Source organism: Paroedura picta, chromosome 3 (genome assembly GCF_049243985.1).
Source record: "Paroedura picta isolate Pp20150507F chromosome 3, Ppicta_v3.0, whole genome shotgun sequence".
Taxonomy (NCBI): domain Eukaryota; kingdom Metazoa; phylum Chordata; class Lepidosauria; order Squamata; family Gekkonidae; genus Paroedura; species Paroedura picta.
Window position 1 is genome coordinate 44,137,785 of NC_135371.1, and position 17,471 is coordinate 44,155,255.

At 43.3% G+C, this 17,471-nt stretch overlaps 1 protein-coding gene across 7 annotated transcripts in view; it reads left to right on the forward strand.

The window, feature by feature from the left end:
- DNAH12 (dynein axonemal heavy chain 12) overlaps positions 1-17,471 on the forward strand; it is a 164,965-nt gene that overhangs the window by 26,927 nt on the left and 120,567 nt on the right. For 6 of the 7 annotated variants that reach the window (XR_013229011.1, XM_077325482.1, XM_077325485.1 and 3 more), the window contains 10 exons: positions 952-1,130; positions 8,039-8,174; positions 8,501-8,626; positions 9,041-9,175; positions 11,626-11,819; positions 13,393-13,636; positions 13,911-14,096; positions 14,184-14,384; positions 15,016-15,210; positions 17,318-17,439. Coding sequence is in view for 6 of the 7 variants with exons in the window: in XM_077325482.1 (XP_077181597.1) it covers positions 952-1,130; positions 8,039-8,174; positions 8,501-8,626; positions 9,041-9,175; positions 11,626-11,819; positions 13,393-13,636; positions 13,911-14,096; positions 14,184-14,384; positions 15,016-15,210; positions 17,318-17,439 (1,718 nt within the window). In the remaining variant the exon portion in view is untranslated. The remainder of the gene's footprint in view (positions 1-951; positions 1,131-8,038; positions 8,175-8,500; positions 8,627-9,040; positions 9,176-11,625; positions 11,820-13,392; positions 13,637-13,910; positions 14,097-14,183; positions 14,385-15,015; positions 15,211-17,317; positions 17,440-17,471) is intronic. The other variant, XM_077325484.1, reaches the window with a different exon arrangement.

A 17,471-nucleotide genomic window follows, 5' to 3' on the forward strand; every position in this document is an offset into this window, starting at 1 on the left:
TGGTAGAGGAAAGTAGCATATAAGAACCAACTCTTCTGGAAAGGCAAGTTCTTTTAAGATGACATACTTGCCTTCCCTAGTCCAGGTGTCAGTCGCACAATACCTGTGATGTACTAAACTTACTCAGAACAAAGTATATTCATTTGAGGGATGTGTGTGTTTAGGCTTTATATACCTTACAATCCATCCCAGTGAGTGCTTGCAGGTTGGGGCCAGAGCTTGCTGATCCTAGTTTTCTCATGTATCTTCTTTGTGTCCCTTGGCAAAAAGGGCTTTTCGGTTCTCACAGTTGAGAGAATGATTTACAAATGTCCTATTTTCAGAGTTTCTATTATCAAGGCATCTTATACCCCCCTCCAAAAATCAGGTTTCTAGGTGGCCCTAGTCAGTGGGTCTTGTGCATCTGTGTCCTTTTTAAATGACTTTACACGTATATAAGGAAATATAAAAAGCAAGCAATGAGTGGGACATAAGTATTAAATAACATTTCATTCTAGTGGGATCCCACTTTCCACAAAATACACGATACTCTTTATAGCATATTCAGTTCTCTTTATTTCTAGTTGAGATTCTGTGCTGCGTCATGCAGGTTTGAAGTTTTTAATAAAAACTGATGCAAAGTACTCTATGTAGATAGGTATGCTCTATCTGTCATGTTGAATGGTTATATAAACTAGCAAACGTGATTCTGTTTCCTCTGAGGCCTAGTTCTTCGAAACTGCAGAAAAATGGTTAATGTATATATAAGTTTTATCTCAGACTGCAGGAGCAGCGCCATAAACTGAATGTTGCTTCATACAAAAAGGAAAAATCCCCACGGAAAACTAGATAATGGCTCTCGCCTAATCTTCTCCCAGACTTACTGGTTTTTTAAATGTAGGGATTTTTTTTGAAAGGGAGCATATTTTAAAGAATGTAACTGAAGTTAACAAATGTAATATTGTTTTAAAGTTTACAGATGAATTTCTCAACCTTGCAAAGGAAATAATGAGCCTGCCGATGTTAGCTCATTTCCCAATGGTTCGTTTAGACTGTGAAGATTTGAAGCAAGGTTTGGTTGAGAAAGCAAGAAGCTTTGCAAATAAATTGTTGGCCAGATTAGTCCGCAATCACAGAAAAGAAAATGAACTGTAAGTGAATTTCTTGCCGTATATAACCTTTTGCTTTAAAAAGATGTTACTGCAGGCGCAACATTGTAATTTGTTGCCTTTTATGTATTGACACTCTGAGAATATTTTTTCCTGCTGAACCATGTCAATCTGCTGCTATGACCTGTTGTTAAATATCAGTAGAGCATAAGACTGAAAGTTATCTCCAATTCTGGTACAAGAATCACCCAGTCTCTTTGCATGAATAGCAGGTCTTGTCTGCGTGACGCAGATCTAGGTAAAAATCTTTACCCAGTGAGGCAGCGCCATTTGAAGAAGAAGAGTTGGCTCTTATATGCCACTTTTCTCTACCAGAAGAATTCTCAATGCGGCTTGCAATTGCCTTCCTTTTCCTCTCCCCACAACAGACATCCTGTGAGGTAGGTATGGCTGAGAGAGCCCTGACATTCATTATCAGTCTTGTAGTACAGCCCCATATTGGGACTGCGCAAGTGCAGGCCAGCCACCGAAGTCTTTTCTAGCTAAAGTCCTATAGGGGTCGCTACCCGCCCCATCACGGTGTACATGTGTGCGGTTTCCTGCCAGAACTCACACGTTATGTGGGCAGAGTGCCCCCTCATCCCTCAGTTCCTTTTTTTGCAGCTGCAAAGAACAGTCACATCTAGTTCAGCTCTTACTACTGTGGCTTCAAATGCTGTCTTCAAGAAGTATTCCCGTTGTGGGGTTAAAATCCCACAAGCCAACGAACATGAGATGTGTCTTCTGTGCCTGGATAAGGAACACAATGTTGGGGCCTGCAAGATCTGCTAGTGCTTTACACCTAAGGCAAGGTTAGATCGTTCTGAAGGACAAGGTTCTCAGTCTCCTTTACTCCAACGCCCACACTACCATCTCTTTTCCCATCCTGGAAGGTTTTAAGGACCTCACTATTCCCATTTGGAAGAAGCGGGCCTCAGCTTCACCAGTCCCCAGGAAGCCTGATTCCTTTTATAAGGTCAAGCAGGACAATTCTGCTTTCTTCTCCACCTGTTCTCCCTCTAGTTCCACTGTTCTACAGGATATGCAGATCAAACAGTGCCCAGGACAGCACTTTGCTCCCTTGGATAGGGAGAGCCGTAAACTTGATGGCCTAGGTCATAAGGCCTACTCTTCTGCAACCCTCTCCTTCCACACCACTAATTACCAGGTGATAAATGCTGGGTACCAGATGGTCCTGTGGGAAGGCATTTCTAAGTACCTGAACATGTTGCCTGAAGAGCCCAAATCCTTAACCAAACTGCTGCAAACCGAAGTGCTTTGCACATCTCAGCAGGCCATCAGCACTGGCAATCACTCAGCAGAGGTAGCTCCTTGAGCTATGGTGTCAGCCATCACTCTGGTGCCGTTCCTGGTTAAGGGGTGTTCCTTGCCCCTTGATGCTAGAACCAAAGTGGAGGATCTTCCATTTGAGATGGACACTCTTCTTTCCGCAACTACAGATGATTTTCTCAATTCACTAAAGAAAAGCCGTCAGACCGCCCATTCTCTGAGCACCTTTCTTCCTACTTCCTTCTTTTCAATCCAGACCAAACTTCCAATGCAATGGTCTCCTCCAGGTTGGTTTCTACTCTCATTTCTTGCTAGTGGATAAAAAGACGGTGGTTACCGTCCAATTTTGAATTGGAGGGATCTCAATAAATGTTTATCTGTTTCATGTTTCCGAATGGTCTCCCTGCTTTCAGTTATTGAATTTCTCTCACCTGGGGATTTGGTTTGTGGTCCTTGATCTCAAGGATGCTTATTTTTGGAATGGATCCCCAATCTTCCAATATACCGTGCTTCCCTTTGGCTTGGCCACAACGCCAAGAGTGTTCACGAATTGCATGGCAGTGGTAGTTTCCTACCTCTGTACTCAAGGGATAGTGAGATTTCCCTAATTAGATGACTGGCTCAGCGGATCTGCTGAATTCACAGGTTGCTGTCACTTTGGCACTCTGTTTAAACCTGGGCCTTTAAGTAAATTTTCAGAAGTCATGCCTGACCCCTTCAAGGGTTGTTGACTTCATTGGCTCCACTCTGGAGTCTACCCAAGCTCGAGCCTTTTTACCCCAGGATCGTTTCAGGTCCATTTGTGCCATGATCCATGCTCTATCAAGAAATCGCTGGAAACATGCGAAATTTATCCAGAGATTGTTGGGCCTGTTAGCCTCTACCATGGCGGTAGTTCCCTTTGCTTGTTTTCACATGAAGGAACTACAGCATTGGTTTTTACATAGCTTTTCTCCTGTTTATGATAGCCCATTTAAAGGTATCTCTGTTCTATGTGGTGTTATTAGGTCCCTCTTATGGTGGACTGAGGTGTCTAATGCCCTGACAGGAGTGCCCTTTGGCCCTTGGTGTCACAACTTGATGTTAACCACAGATGCCTCCCTCTTGGGTTGGGGAGCTCATTGTTTAAACAGAGCAATCCAAGGTTGCTGGTTGATTTCTGAGCAACAATGCCATATTAATTTCCTGGAATTGCATGCAGTTCATTTGACCTTGACGCATTTTACAGATATGCTATGGGGCAACATTCTGATTCAGACAGGCAATACCTCTTGCATGTATTATCTGAACAAGCAAGGTGGGGTATCATCATGGTGCCTGTGTCTTGAAGCCATAAGAACCTGGGAAACAGCTATCAGCCTAGACATAAACTTCAGAGTGCTTCATAAAACAGGCAGATGCCCTGAACAGGACGTTCGTGCTACCGTACAATTGTTCCCTGAACTACAAATACCTGCTTCCAATCATGGAACAGTGGGGATTCCCCTCAGTAGATCTACTTGCCTCCCCCTTGTCAGCCAAATGTCATCGGTTTTGCTCGATGGCGGACATTGGGCACAACTCCATAGGAGATGCTTTCCAATTTCAGTGAATGGGAACCCTGTTTTATGCTTTCCTCCCCTTATCACTCTTTTCCAGGGGCTTACAGAAGGCTCAAAAGGATCGAACCTCCATGATTCTGTTTGCACCGGATTAGCCATGCCAGTGTTGGTACCCGGCACTGATAGAGCTTGCAGCAGGCTGGAGGATTCCTTTCCCAGAGAGTCCAGACTTGTCATTCCTTTCCCCTCCATTTTTCAACCCAGACAAGCTGCATCTAGCAGCTTGGAAACTTCACTGAATCCTGAGATTTTTTTTCTCAGGATGTGGAGGTGCTTTTACAGTCTAGGTGCCCCTCTACTAGGTATTCATACAGCCTTAAGTGGGCTAATTTGAGCAATGGTGCCTCAAGAAGGGCTTTGTCCATTCTCTTGCTCCCTGCCCACAGTCCTGGAATACCTCCTGATTCTGACCATGGAGGGTTTAGTGGTGTCTTCTGTCTGCTCTTACTTAGCAGCTCTCTCTGTGTTTCGTGAGCAGATTCAAAGGTATTCACTTTTTGCCCATAAACTTTCCCAATGTTTTCTTAAGGGATTACTAAATATATTATTCCCTTCTCTGGAATTGACCCCCCAGTGGACTTTGTTGTAGGTTCTATCTGCCCTTATGCTCCCCCCCCCCCCTTTGAGCTTCTAAGCACAGTCTCTCTGGGTCTGCTTTCTATGAAGACTGTCTTTTTAGTATCTATTACATCTGCTAGACAGGTGGGTGAGATTAGCGCTCTTAGAGCTGACCCTCCCTTTCTCCAATTCTTCCTGACGCAGGTAATCCTTCGCCCTAATTCGCAGTTTCTCCCTAAAGTAGACTACAACTTCCACTTGTCACAGGCCATTGCCTTGCCAATTTTCTTCCCTGATCTGACCCTGATCTGAGTGGTCTTTGCATTCCCTAGATGTTAGAAGGGCATTATTATATTACTAGGAAGAAAGCCCATTGCAGGCAGGAATGCAATGGGCACTAGGACTCAGGGGAACACCGGGAGGTGCAGATCTCTCTCTGTCTCTCTCTCTCTTTCCCTCTAGGTGTCCTAGCAGCAGAAGGAGGGAAGGAGAGCTGGTGTGCAGTTTGGGGCAGCTTTCTCTGTCTATCTCTCCCTCCATCACAGCAGGGGTGGCTCTCTCTGTGTTTCTGTCAGCAGCTTGGGGTAGCTCTCTCTGCATTTCTCTGTGCCTCTCTCTCAGTAGGGGCAATAGGAGGGAATGAGGGCTTGTGTGTGGTCTGGCAGGGCTCTGTGTCTCTCTGTGTCTCTGGCACATCTGAGAGGAACGTGGCTAGCGTCCAGGGAGAGAGGGCGGGAACTGTAGCGTTGCTGGCTGCACCCTGATTGGCCCTATTCCAGCTTGTACAGCCGGACACGTTCCACCCCCAAGGCTGTTTCACAAATATATAGAGGAACCATGGATAAGGATTTACACAGGATAAAGGATTTTAGGAAGTAAAATTGTTTGTTTGTCTGCTATTGGGGCCCCAATAAGGGAAACAAGGCTTCTCCCAGCACTATCTCCAGGTGGATGGTTTCTGCTATCAGTTCAGCATATTTGTTCACAAAGGTTCCTTCCCCTATTGGAGTTTGAGCTCACTCCCTTTGGGCTATGGGTTTGTCAGCTGCTTTCCACCACAAGGTTCCACTGAAGGACATCTGTTGTGCAGTGACCTGGGCAAGAGAAGAGACTTTCACGAGGCATTATGCCATCAACCTCCAAGACAGGATAGACTCAGAGTTTGGAAGAGCGGAGCTGCAGTCCTTGTTCTCCTAAGGGCTCACCCTGCCAGCCTCAGTTATTACCTCGTGAAGGTCCCAGTGTAGAGCTGCACTACAAGACTGATAATGAAAACAGAGTTTCACTTATCTGTAACGGTTCGTTGAAGTATTGTGTGCAGACACACATTCCCTCTCTCCATTTCTGCTGTAAGCCTGTGTCTTGGGGTCAAGACTGAGGTGTTCCGGCCTAGGCTCTCTGCAGCAGTTTGGAACTGAGGGATGAGGGGGCGCTCTGCCCACATCACATGTACATTCCAGTAGTAGCACCCCCTATAGGGCTTTAGCTAGACCTCCATGGCTGGCCTGCGCTTGCACATTTCCAATGTATCAATTTCTGGATATGTGAGAATTAAGTGACTTATCACCTGTAGTGAGATAAGAAGCCGATATCTCTGTTAAGTTGGAGGGTTCCATTGTCCTGAGTGCTGCAATAACTTGTAATTCAGCAAACTCCCTTCCCATTCTGTTTCTGAAATCCCTTTGCAATAAAACAACCTAGGAGAAGGTTCACATAACCTCTCTCCCTCATAAAAACTACCTGCAGCCTATACCCCATTAAAAGTTCTAGCAAGCAGTGCCTCCTAAATTCCTCTAAATGCAGGTAGGAGCTGTGATAGAAAAGGCATAAGCTCTAATTGTTGCCAGGTTCCCTCTTAAGGGGAACAACTAGGTGGCAACCTAAAGACCACAGCTAGTGGATCTCTACATATGGGAAGAGATAGTCATTCAAAAACATAGGTCTTGAGCAGTGAAGGGCTTTAAAGGTCCTAACCAGTACTGGGAATTGAATTTTGAAACAAATCGGTGGCCAGTGTAACTATTTTAAAATAAGTCAGATTAATTCCTGTAGGCTAATCCCTGGTAGTAATCAGGCTGATGCTTTCTGCATGAGCTGCAATTTCTGGGTTGTTTTTAAGGGCAACACAGTAAGGAGTGCCTTACTGTGATCCAGCCATGAGGTTTCAAAAAATATGGATCAGCATGGCCAGATCACCTGAATCTCAGATAGGCTAGTTAGCAAATTGCATAATGCAGTTGATAGAAAACTCTCTAAGTCATTGCTTCTCAAACAGCAAGGCTGGGCCCATGAGCCACTCACCCCCCCCCCCCCCCAGTTCTTATCCGATTCTGCAAATGCCAACTCCTCTCCATTCACTATATTTGGGTCTAGTCCTTCTAAAACACTGGCCTTCCTGACCAGTTGATCATTTCTGCCTTACCTGGATTTGGCTTAAACTTGTTCTGACTGAGCCATCTGAATGCAGCTTCAGAACACTGATTCATAGCTAAGGGGGATGCAACTGGAGACTTAGATAATAAAATACAGAGGTGGGTGTCACTGTTGTACTAGTAGAATCTAATGCCAGGTGGCCTTATGCAGTAGATTCATAGTGTCATTGAAGAACATAGATGAGAGAACAGAACCTTGAAATACTCCACACGGTGGTCCCCAACCGCCGGGCCGTGGCCCGGCACGGCCCCTGCACCGGGCCGCTGCTCCCTCTCCCCAGGCCACAAGCTTCTTTTTGCGGGAGGAGCCATGCATGCGAGACGGCCACGCATGCGCATTTGTTCCATGCGCGGCCGCATGTGTGTCCATTTTGTGCATGCACAAAACAGCTGAGCACACACGCTTGTGCCCACGTATGGCGCAAATGCGCATGTGTTGCCCGGCTGCACATGCACGCAAGCGCGAAACGGCCACACATGGCGCAAATGCACATGCACGGCCGCCGGATCTCCCTCCCACGCCCACCGGTCCGCAGCCTAAAAAAGGCTGTGGACCACTGCTCCACAAGACAGCCCCCAGCCTGTTTATTCTGCTTCTCCAGTGGAACCTCTCTGTATCTCACATGACAGAAAAGACTGAAATCACTGAAGCTTGAAATCCCCTTATTCCAGTTCCGTATTTCACATGATGGATAAGAATGCAATGGTCAGTTGTATCAAAGGCTGCTGACAAATCTGTCACTACCTGCATGGAATTTAGCAACAAATTCTCCTCTAGAAGAGTGGCCTTTAGAGCTTATATAAAACTCAGAAGTTTATTTTATTCCTCCTTTTAATTTTTAATGGTAACAGTTTTTACAATGTGCCTTTGATATGACAGTATTTATTTAATGTGCCAATTGATTTTATTGTAGAATGCTTCAAGAGCTTTCTAGGAAAGCCAGCTAGAAATATGAGAAATAAATAGACATGTCTTATAGATAACTACATTAAAACCTTTGATGGAGATTAATATGTAAGTATCTTGCAGGATATGCCGAGAATTTGAAAAAATTAGAGAACGTGCATTAAAAATTCCAGAGACAACTGAGGAAATGATGGAAAGTATAGCATATATAGACAAGGCTAAAACTGTAGGTATCCAGCAGCTGAATGAAAGGATCAAGGTAAGTGATCATATTGTTTTTGAGTTGATTTCTTTACTAATAACAGGTGGAGATGGGATCTTAGTTTATATTCAGCTCACTTGGGTTGCCTTTCACTATACTGTGTGGCATTACATGCAATACTGAATATAATAAACGTTGTGCTTTTGTGTAAGTAGTAGTACAACGTGAAAATCTCCGTAGCCTTGTCAAAGATAATGGAGATCTATCTGTTTTTCAAATTTTGTTCCCAACTTTGTTCTTCATTGTGCATTTGATAGGTTGTTTTTAATTAGTACCAGATTTCTGTTTGTTTGAGAAATGAAACTATTTCATTTTTTTTGTAGGAATGCAAGCAGCGAATGCATTACCTGCTAGATGTTTATCTCTTTGACCAAGACGACTTGGCACTTAACGCAAATGTCCTGTTGTGGCCTGTCCATATTAATCCCATCTTTGATGAAAATGATGATGTAAATAAATACTTCGTTTTATATACAACAGTGTTTGAAACCCAAATGAGCTGGTTTTGAAGCCTGATTGCGTCATCTTTAACCAGTCAGCCAATGTTGCATGCAGCATGTTTGATCTGATTCATTGTAAGGCAGCTCTTGTGAGATAATGATGTCACAAATGTTGATCCCTGTGGAATTAGTTTTGTCATCCAGTGGGGCCTGGAGCTCTCCCAAAATTTTAGCTGATCCCCAGACTACAGCTATCATTATCCCTAGAGAAAATAGCAGCTGCAGAGGAATTCTGTGGTTATCACATCTCTGCTCTGCTCCCCAGACTCCACCTTACATCTCCAGGAATTTCCCGGCCCAGAGCTGCCAATACATAGATGCTTATCACTAACTTTCTTTTAACATTAATATTTTCTGTTTTAGATTATTGAAATGTCTAAACGTAAAGGTGAAAGCGAGTTACTGGCCAAACGTGAGAAACTGATACTAGAAATAGAAAAGCAGACACGTCGTATGCAGGAATTTACAGAATACTCAGATTTGGATCGCATGCAACAGGTCTGTGTCATAAGTGGTAAAAGGCTAAAAGAATCCCCCTTTAGCATGTTTGGCAGAGGACAAAAAGATAAATGGTGAAGATTTGTATCTGTTCTGTAAAACTGATAATTTTACTACCTTATTATTTAGACTAGAAATTAACCCCGCTGTGGTATAAATACAGCGGGCCCTAGCTGCAGGAGTGAGTGGTGGCGGGGCTGGTGGGTGTAGGTCTTGGGGCCCCTGTTTCCTCGGGGCGACTCGCTGTGGGTGGGGCGCAGGGCAGCAGCGAGAAGGCGAGGATCAGCCGTGGAAGCGGCGAGGCGCGGCTTGCGAGGGCACCACTTTGCGCTGGCGTGTTGGTGCATCCGCAGCGGTCCCGTTGTGTCGGCGGCCATTTTGAGGCCGTCTGGCGATGCGTCGGCAGGGCATTGGTGCCGGAGCGGGTGGGCGGCGGCCTGCTTGTCGTTGGCAGCCTCGTGGAGTGGGGGGCTTGGCTGCTGGGTTGGCGGTGAAGGTCGTCGGGAGGCATACAAGCAGGGAAGCGGCCCCAGGAGCTCGGTGCGTGGATGCAGCGGCGACTGCAAAGACCTGGGAGAGGCGGCGAAGCGGCGAGTGGGAAGTGTGTGGGGGCGTGGGAAGGTCGCAGGTGCTGGCGGGCGGCAACGGATGTTTGGGGTGGGAACGGTGGGGATGGGCGCGTTCGTGGGAGGCGGAGTAGGTAGGAGCTGCATCGGTGGTCAAGGGCAGTCGCTGGGCGGAGGGGAAGCAGTTTCCCCAACTCCAGTGGCGTGGGGCGAGCCTCCTCTCTGGCGGCCATCCGGCGAGGATCGCGGCTCGGGAGGACTGCAGAGTTGGAGGTGCGGCGTTCGGGAGACGGGCCAAGTGTCCAATTGGACACTTGGCCCTAGAGTGCCACTTGGAGGAGCGAATCAGGAGCTGCTTCACTTCGTGGCTCCTGATTCGCTCCTCCGAGTTTTTATCCCAGACAGAGCCCGCCCTAACTCCTCCCCAACAGCCCTTACTCTTTCATTTAATCTTCTCCGCAGGAGCAGATTAAAGATAGTGTTAGCAAAGTCTTGTAGTAGGAAGGGTTTCATCAGACAGAGATCTGATAGTAAATAGTCTGCACATATGAAAAGCAAGGTTCTTGAGTTTTAGGCAAAGCTAACCTTTACCTTTATGGTAAATATATGCAGGGGAAAGCAAAATCCTGAATTTAGTTCTCACTCTGCCAGACATGTTGCTCCCCTCTGTAACATCTGGGACTGTTTATCTTACTTTGTATGATATGCATTCATCTCCCTATAATTCTAAATGAGTAGAGAAGCCCTTGCTTGCATGAAAGCTTCTCTGTACAAGTAACTGCTGGACTATGTTGATACTACATGATCTATACTAATGTTTGCTCTCTGCTAGTTTTTAGAGAGGGAAATTATTTGGAGAGGGAAAACATAATAACCAATAATATTATTCAAGATTTATTTAGCGGGCAGGGAAAGAAGTCAAGAACTGGTTCATTGAAAGCAAATTTGCACTGGGATATGTCTTGAAAATAAATACTATCATTTATGCTAGATCTCTCATTGGATTGACAGTCCATCAGCAGATGGTAATGGCCGGTGTGGATTTTGCACTGTTTCTCTCCTTACAGTAGTCCCTTCAATCCAGGGAAAAGTTGCTTATTTTAGGACCTGTATGTACTAATGTACTAATAGCCATGCAAGTTGAGCTACATTGAGGGCAGGGGAAGGGAGAGGAATCACTCATGGCTAACTGGATCCAGTTCTTTGGATTGAGTCATTGTTCCAGGTTACATTTCTTGTTGGGTCCCTGTGAAGGAAATAGTCATAAGACTGATTAATTGATGTGATCTGGAATACCCCAGCACAACCTATGTTAAATGAGTGACCTGTGACCCATCTTAAAAACAGTGCATATCTCCTGCAGATATGCAGAGCCCTGACCGCAGATGGCAAAGATAAGGACCAGAACCTTGAACCTGATCTGGAACAGGATTGGCAATCAGTGCAGTTGCCTCAGTATTGGCTGGACATGGGCTCTCCAAGATGATCTAGTGATGACCCTAGCAACTTCATTCTGCACCAATTGTAATTTCCGGATCAGGGACAGGGGAAGGCCTGTGTAGAGCAAGTTACAGAAGTCTAATCTGGAAGTGACCGTTGCATAGATCACTGTGGCCAAGTGTTCCGGGGACAGGTAGGGCGCTAGTAGCCTAGCCTGGCACAAATGGATAAGGAGGTGTCAAAGATCACCCCAAATTCCTGGTGGTAGTTACAGCAGTGAACTGCACCCCATCCAGGAAGGGGAGGTGTGCTTCCTGATCCTGTCCCCTTCTACCCAGCCACAGAACCTCTTTCTTGGAGGGGTTGAGTTCTTAACTGAATATATGTTCTTAACTGAATTGCATCACTATTTCTCAAGACATATTTCTGTGTATGTTTTTTTAGTATGTAACTGACATGCGAACACTGCAGAAACGCATACAAGAAGCCGATGAAATGGTTGCTTTTATTAATAAAGAGGAGAGGCTCTTCCAGTGGGAACAGACAGAATACCCCGATTTGGAGACTTTAAAAGTTAACATTGAGCCCTACCAGAAACTTTTTGTTTTTATATTGAAATGGCAGCGGACTGAAAAACGGTAATGAAACACACATATATTGTAATTAAAGAATTATTTCGGTATTTAAAGTGCTTTATTTGCTGGAGAAAAATCTGGGGATGTAACTTCTCACACCATTGTGTTTGACAATGAATATCCATATTTTGTTTGAGGCAGTAATTTAAATTTATTATTTACCTTTTAGATATTTTGTCATATTAATATGCTAGTATATTTATTTAGAACATTTGAAACCTCTTACAACAATAAAGCAAGAGCATTAAATTACAGTAAGTAAAACCAAAGCCATTAAGTAGTCATTAAAACAAACCACTAAAATCAATCTAAAGCTATTAAAACAACTTAAGGCATAACAACAGCAGAAAATACATATTGAGAAACCTAAAATTATATAGATAAAATGATCCTTGGGCCAGAAGAAGGCCATAAAACATTTAAGCATTTAGTTAAATGCTTAATTTTAATTTTAACATTTAGTTAAAACTTGGGTGAAAAATAATGTTTTAGCCAGATACCTAAAAGAAAGTAAGGTAGGCACAAGGCAATTATTACAGGGGATGGAATTACCAAGATGAGGTGCTACCACTGAAAAAACCTTGTCTCTGGTTGCCACCCACCTCCCCTCTGAAGATAGTGGTACAAAGAGCAGGGCTTCAAAACAGGAGCTTAATTGGTGGTTTGGACAATACAGGGGGAGGCAGTCCTTCAAGTACTGGAGAGACTCTTTGTTCTCTTCTTGATCTGAGTTATCTAGTTTTCTTACTCATGTCAAAAAGAATAATTCATGCCAAGCAAGCATGTGCCCTCAAAGACCAGCAGCAAATCTGCTATGAGAATTTTGCTGTGTGAAGCAACTGGCTGGGCCCTGTAAATATAGACTGATCTGGTGGCTGAGAAAGTTGCCCAATCTAGTTGATAGTGTGATACAGTCCTTTATCAGTTACAAATCTATGAGCTGGGAAAGGCTATGTTTCAAGTAGCTATATACTGTTTGGTGGCTCTTCTTACCTTAAAAGAGGGCTTTTATGAGTAGATCAACTCTAAACAGAGTCTTTCCTAGTTGGTAGCCTGATGAGGATCTGTTAAAATAGAACCCTTATCAATCAGTAGGATCAAAACCCTGCTTTGGACATTTTTCGGCTGAAGTGGCCTGAAGTGCACATGCTTACACATGCTTATTTCAGGGATCATATACTGGGAACAGTTAGCCATGCAACCGTAATTATCTGTCCTTCTCTAGAGCTTATCCTGCTTCAGTAGCTGCAGAAAAACACTGTACAAAATTTAATAATATTGTCTCAGAGCTACCAAGCCAGTCTTTTCCATTTACACAATCCAAGTAGGTGCAAATTTCTCATATTGATACTCTTACACAACTGCAAAGTAGTATAAAGTTCTCCCTTTACACCAGAACATTAGTTCTTTAGTCTTTAAAATTTGTACACAGGTTGCCATACCTTGCTTGAAATAATAATCTTGGTGAGTGGAGTGGATCCTGATAAATTAAATAGAGATCCACTGAAAATAAAGTTTAATATTTGTCATCCATTTTGCTGTGCAAGAGTAATATTTTTGATTTCCTTTTCCTTAGGTGGATGGATGGTGCTTTTTTAGACCTTAATGGGGAAAGTATGGAAAGTGAAGTAGATGAGTTTTTTCGAGAAATATATAAGACAATAAGGTTCTTTCAACAGAAGCTAAAGAAAGCTGAACTAGAAAAGAAAAAGTCAATGCAACGCAGACAACTAGTAGATGAAAAGGTAGAGGAAGAAAAGAAAGATAGTCCAACCACTATAATGTGTGCTGCAGTAATGGAGCAGATTAAAGATTTCAAGGTAAATGGGCATTTCTAAAAATAGCTCCCTTATGAGTCTTACATTTGTAATTAACACATTTGAGAGTAAATTGGAAAGCACTGTAGAATGTGTGATACAATGATTTTTGTAAACTGAGTTACATGTGAAGACTTATGAATAATGAGGCTACTTTGCATTATATAGATTTTTCTGGAGGTTGTGGAGCAGATGCACTGCATAAAATAATTTTTTTAATTACAATTTTCAGAACACTTTTACATCAGTGAAATAAAATAAATTTTCTGTGTCCCAGGAACATATCCCTCTGGTGACTATCCTCTGTAACCCAGGCATAAGGGCTCGTCACTGGCTAAAGATGTCCGACATAGTTGGATATGATTTAACTCCAGATTCTGGAACAACACTAAGAAAAGTTCTAAAGCAGAACTTGACCCCTTACCTAGAAGAATTTGAAACCATAAGTATGGGAGCAAGCAAGGTATAAAGATTAAGTCTTATGTAGCAGTTTCATATAATTCAAATTAATTCAGTAATACTGAAGTAATTTTTCTCCATTGTGCTTTAGGAATTCTCATTAGAAAAAGCAATGCACACGATGATGGAGACCTGGGATGCTATTTCCTTTCAGATAAGTTTATATCGCGAGACAGGAGTTAGTATTCTGTCTGCAGTGGATGAGATTCAAACTGTTCTGGATGACCAGATTGTAAAAACGCAAACAATGAGGGGATCACCTTTCATCAAACCATTTGAAAAACCAATGAAGGTATTTGTAAACAAGGGCATAGGAATCCTTTTAATTCAGGCTAAATGTATATATTGATGTTTAATTTGTTACTAGGTTTTATTGCATAGCTGAAGATGACTAAACTCTAAAAAAATACATTATTATTATTTCATTTAAGAGCTGGATGAAGATGAGAACCATGTTAGTCTCTAACAGTAGAAGCAAACACAGTTCAGTAGTACTTGATAACATAGAACTACGAGCTTTCATGATTCAATGCTCACTCCTTCAGGCATAAGGATTCAGGTATCTGAAGAAGTGAGCAGTGACTCACAAAAGACAATTTTGTTAGTCTTTAAGGTGTTACTGGACTTGTTCTTTTCTACTGTTTAAGAGATGGACATTAGACATTGAAGTCTGTGTATTTCAAAGGACTTAGAAGGTTATATCTTTTCATAAGATTGCACTATAAAAGACTGAGCTATGAATCAGGAATTCTCTGTCTTAAATTTTGCCTCTGTCATGAATTTACTGAATATATATGGCTTGGTCTGAACAAGCTCAGGTTCTGTCTTGTGAAAAGGGTCCTCAATAATTTTTTTTTTAAATCCAAAACCCCAAGGGAGGTGCAACTTTGAAGATCCTAAAAGAACTTTTTTGTATTTTTAAGGAGTGGGAAGATCGCTTGATTAGAATTCAAGAGACTATTGATGAATGGTTGAAAGTGCAGGCTCAGTGGCTTTATTTAGAACCCATCTTTTCTTCAGAGGATATTATGCAACAGATGCCTGAAGAGGGGCGTCAGTTCCAGACTGTGGACCGATATTGGAGAGACATCATGAGATACTGTGCCAAAGACCCCAAGGTAAAATGGTATTGATAAGATCAGTAGTTAAGAAGTCAGGCAAATACATATGGCTGGATCCTGCAGTCTTCAGACGCAAGTATTGCAGATTTCTTCCTCATTCTCTTCTTGCCCCAACAGCCTTTTATTTCCAGGGTTGCAGGATCCATGTGGACTAATAGCCATGCAGATCAAGAGAACTCAGGGAGAGGGGGATTGGAGTAAAATCACAAATAGAAGAGGCAGAAAGGATGATTGTATTTTCAGATGGTTAGGTGGATAGGGAACTGGCTAGAAAACAGACAATCACCCAAAGAGTGATTGTCAATGGAATGGAGGGAGCTAAACAGTGGAGTGTCACAGGGCTCAGTATTGGGCCCAGCACTTTTCAACATTTTTATCAATGATCTTGTAGGGGGTTGGGGGATTCCTAATGGAATTTGCAGATGACACCAAATTGGGAGGAGTAGTGAAAATAGACTGGAAAAGTGGACAAATGAGAACAAGATGCATTTCAATAAGGAGAAGTATAGTTCTACATCTGGGTCACAAAAATGAGAAGCATGCATACCAGACATTTCTGGGTAGCATTGTGTGAGACCATGATTTTGGGGTACTTGTGAACTGTAAGCTAAATAGCAGGCAGTGTGATGCAGCGGTAAAGAAGGCAAATGCAACCTTGGACTGTATCAACAGAGGCATCATATCAAAATCACAAGATATCAGATTCCCACTGTATGCTGCATTGGTCAGACCCCACTTGGAGTACTGTGTGCAGTTCTGGGGGCCTCACGTCAAAAAGGATGTGGACAAAATCGAGAGGGTTCAGAGAAGAGCAATGAGAATGATCCAGGGCCTGGAGACCAAGCCCTATGAGGAAAGGCTGAGATAGTTGAGAATGTTCAACCTTGTAAGAGGAAGTTGAGAGGGGACATGATTGCCATCTTTGAGTATTTGAAAAATTTAGTGGAGGGTTGGGAAAGGTTCCTGTTGGCTGTAGAAAATAGGACCCGCAGTAAAGGGTTTAAACTATGTGAAGAACGATATTGGCTAGATATCCGGGGGGGGGAGGGGAATTTCACAGTCAGAGTAGCTCAGTAGTGGAATTGACTGCCTAAAGAGGTAGTGAGCTCCTCTTTATTGGCAGTCTTCAAACAGCAGCTGGACAGATACTTATCTTGGATGCTTTAGGCTGATTCTGTACTTAGCAGGAGGTTGGAATAGAAGGCCTGTATGGCCCCTTCCAAGTCTATCATTCTATGATTCTGTGTACAATTCTTCCAAGGAGTAGCTGCTTGCCAAGTTCTCTCCCCTGATCTTGGGTTTTTGCCTTGCTCTGGGCTAGTGTTTCTGAGATAGTGAAGCTCTACCTGGGTTAGAGAACCACTGCCAGCATCACATTTATAAATGGTATATATTTTAAAAAGGTTTATAAGCTCATCTTTAGCACAGCACAGTTAAACAAAAGAGTCAAAAGAAATTGAGTACAATGCAAAACTTCTGTCTTCCTGCTAAAACATACCCTATCTAATCTTATAGCGTAGGCTACAAGTTCCTATTGCATATTCCCTGCTCACTTGGCAGCCACATGGTCCAAGATGGCCACTCACCTCTTTTCAAATCAGAGCAACCTCCTATTTTGTTGGTCACCTGGCAAAAGAACCCACTTCCTATGGTCAGCAAGGAGATATTACCTCTCCATCTTCTCTCACATGCATTACCCCAGGTGGTGCTGGGAAAAAGAAGTCCCACTAGTCTCCACAGGAAGTTACCTTGTTTCCCCACCAGATACATGCTTCCTGGGTAGGCCAATTCACGTTTGAAGGGAGGTGAACAGGTAATTAACAATCCCCCCCCAAAAAAAAGCTTGGGGGGGGGGAAACAGCTTCATTTTGAAATTGTCTATAAAGGGGGCATTTTTCTACACCTGCCATGTGAATTGAATGAATATGTGTACCAGTAGCCAGGGTGGTCTGTGCTCCTTTCTGCATGTACATGTGGTATATGCACTCATTTGCTGTTCTGAAGCAGGTGCTGGTGTTTTTGAGATCTTTTAAGGATAGCTTGGGCATAGAATCTATTCTGTGCTATGCCTGGTATGCAAACTGATTATACCTTGTTTGTGTAGGTTCTTGCTGCTACCGCATTGACAGGCTTGTTAGAAAAGCTTCAGAACTGTAATGAACTTCTGGACAAAATAATGAAAGGACTGAATGCTTATCTTGAGAAGAAACGTCTGTTCTTTCCCCGGTATGCTATATCGTGCTCACAATCAACCTACA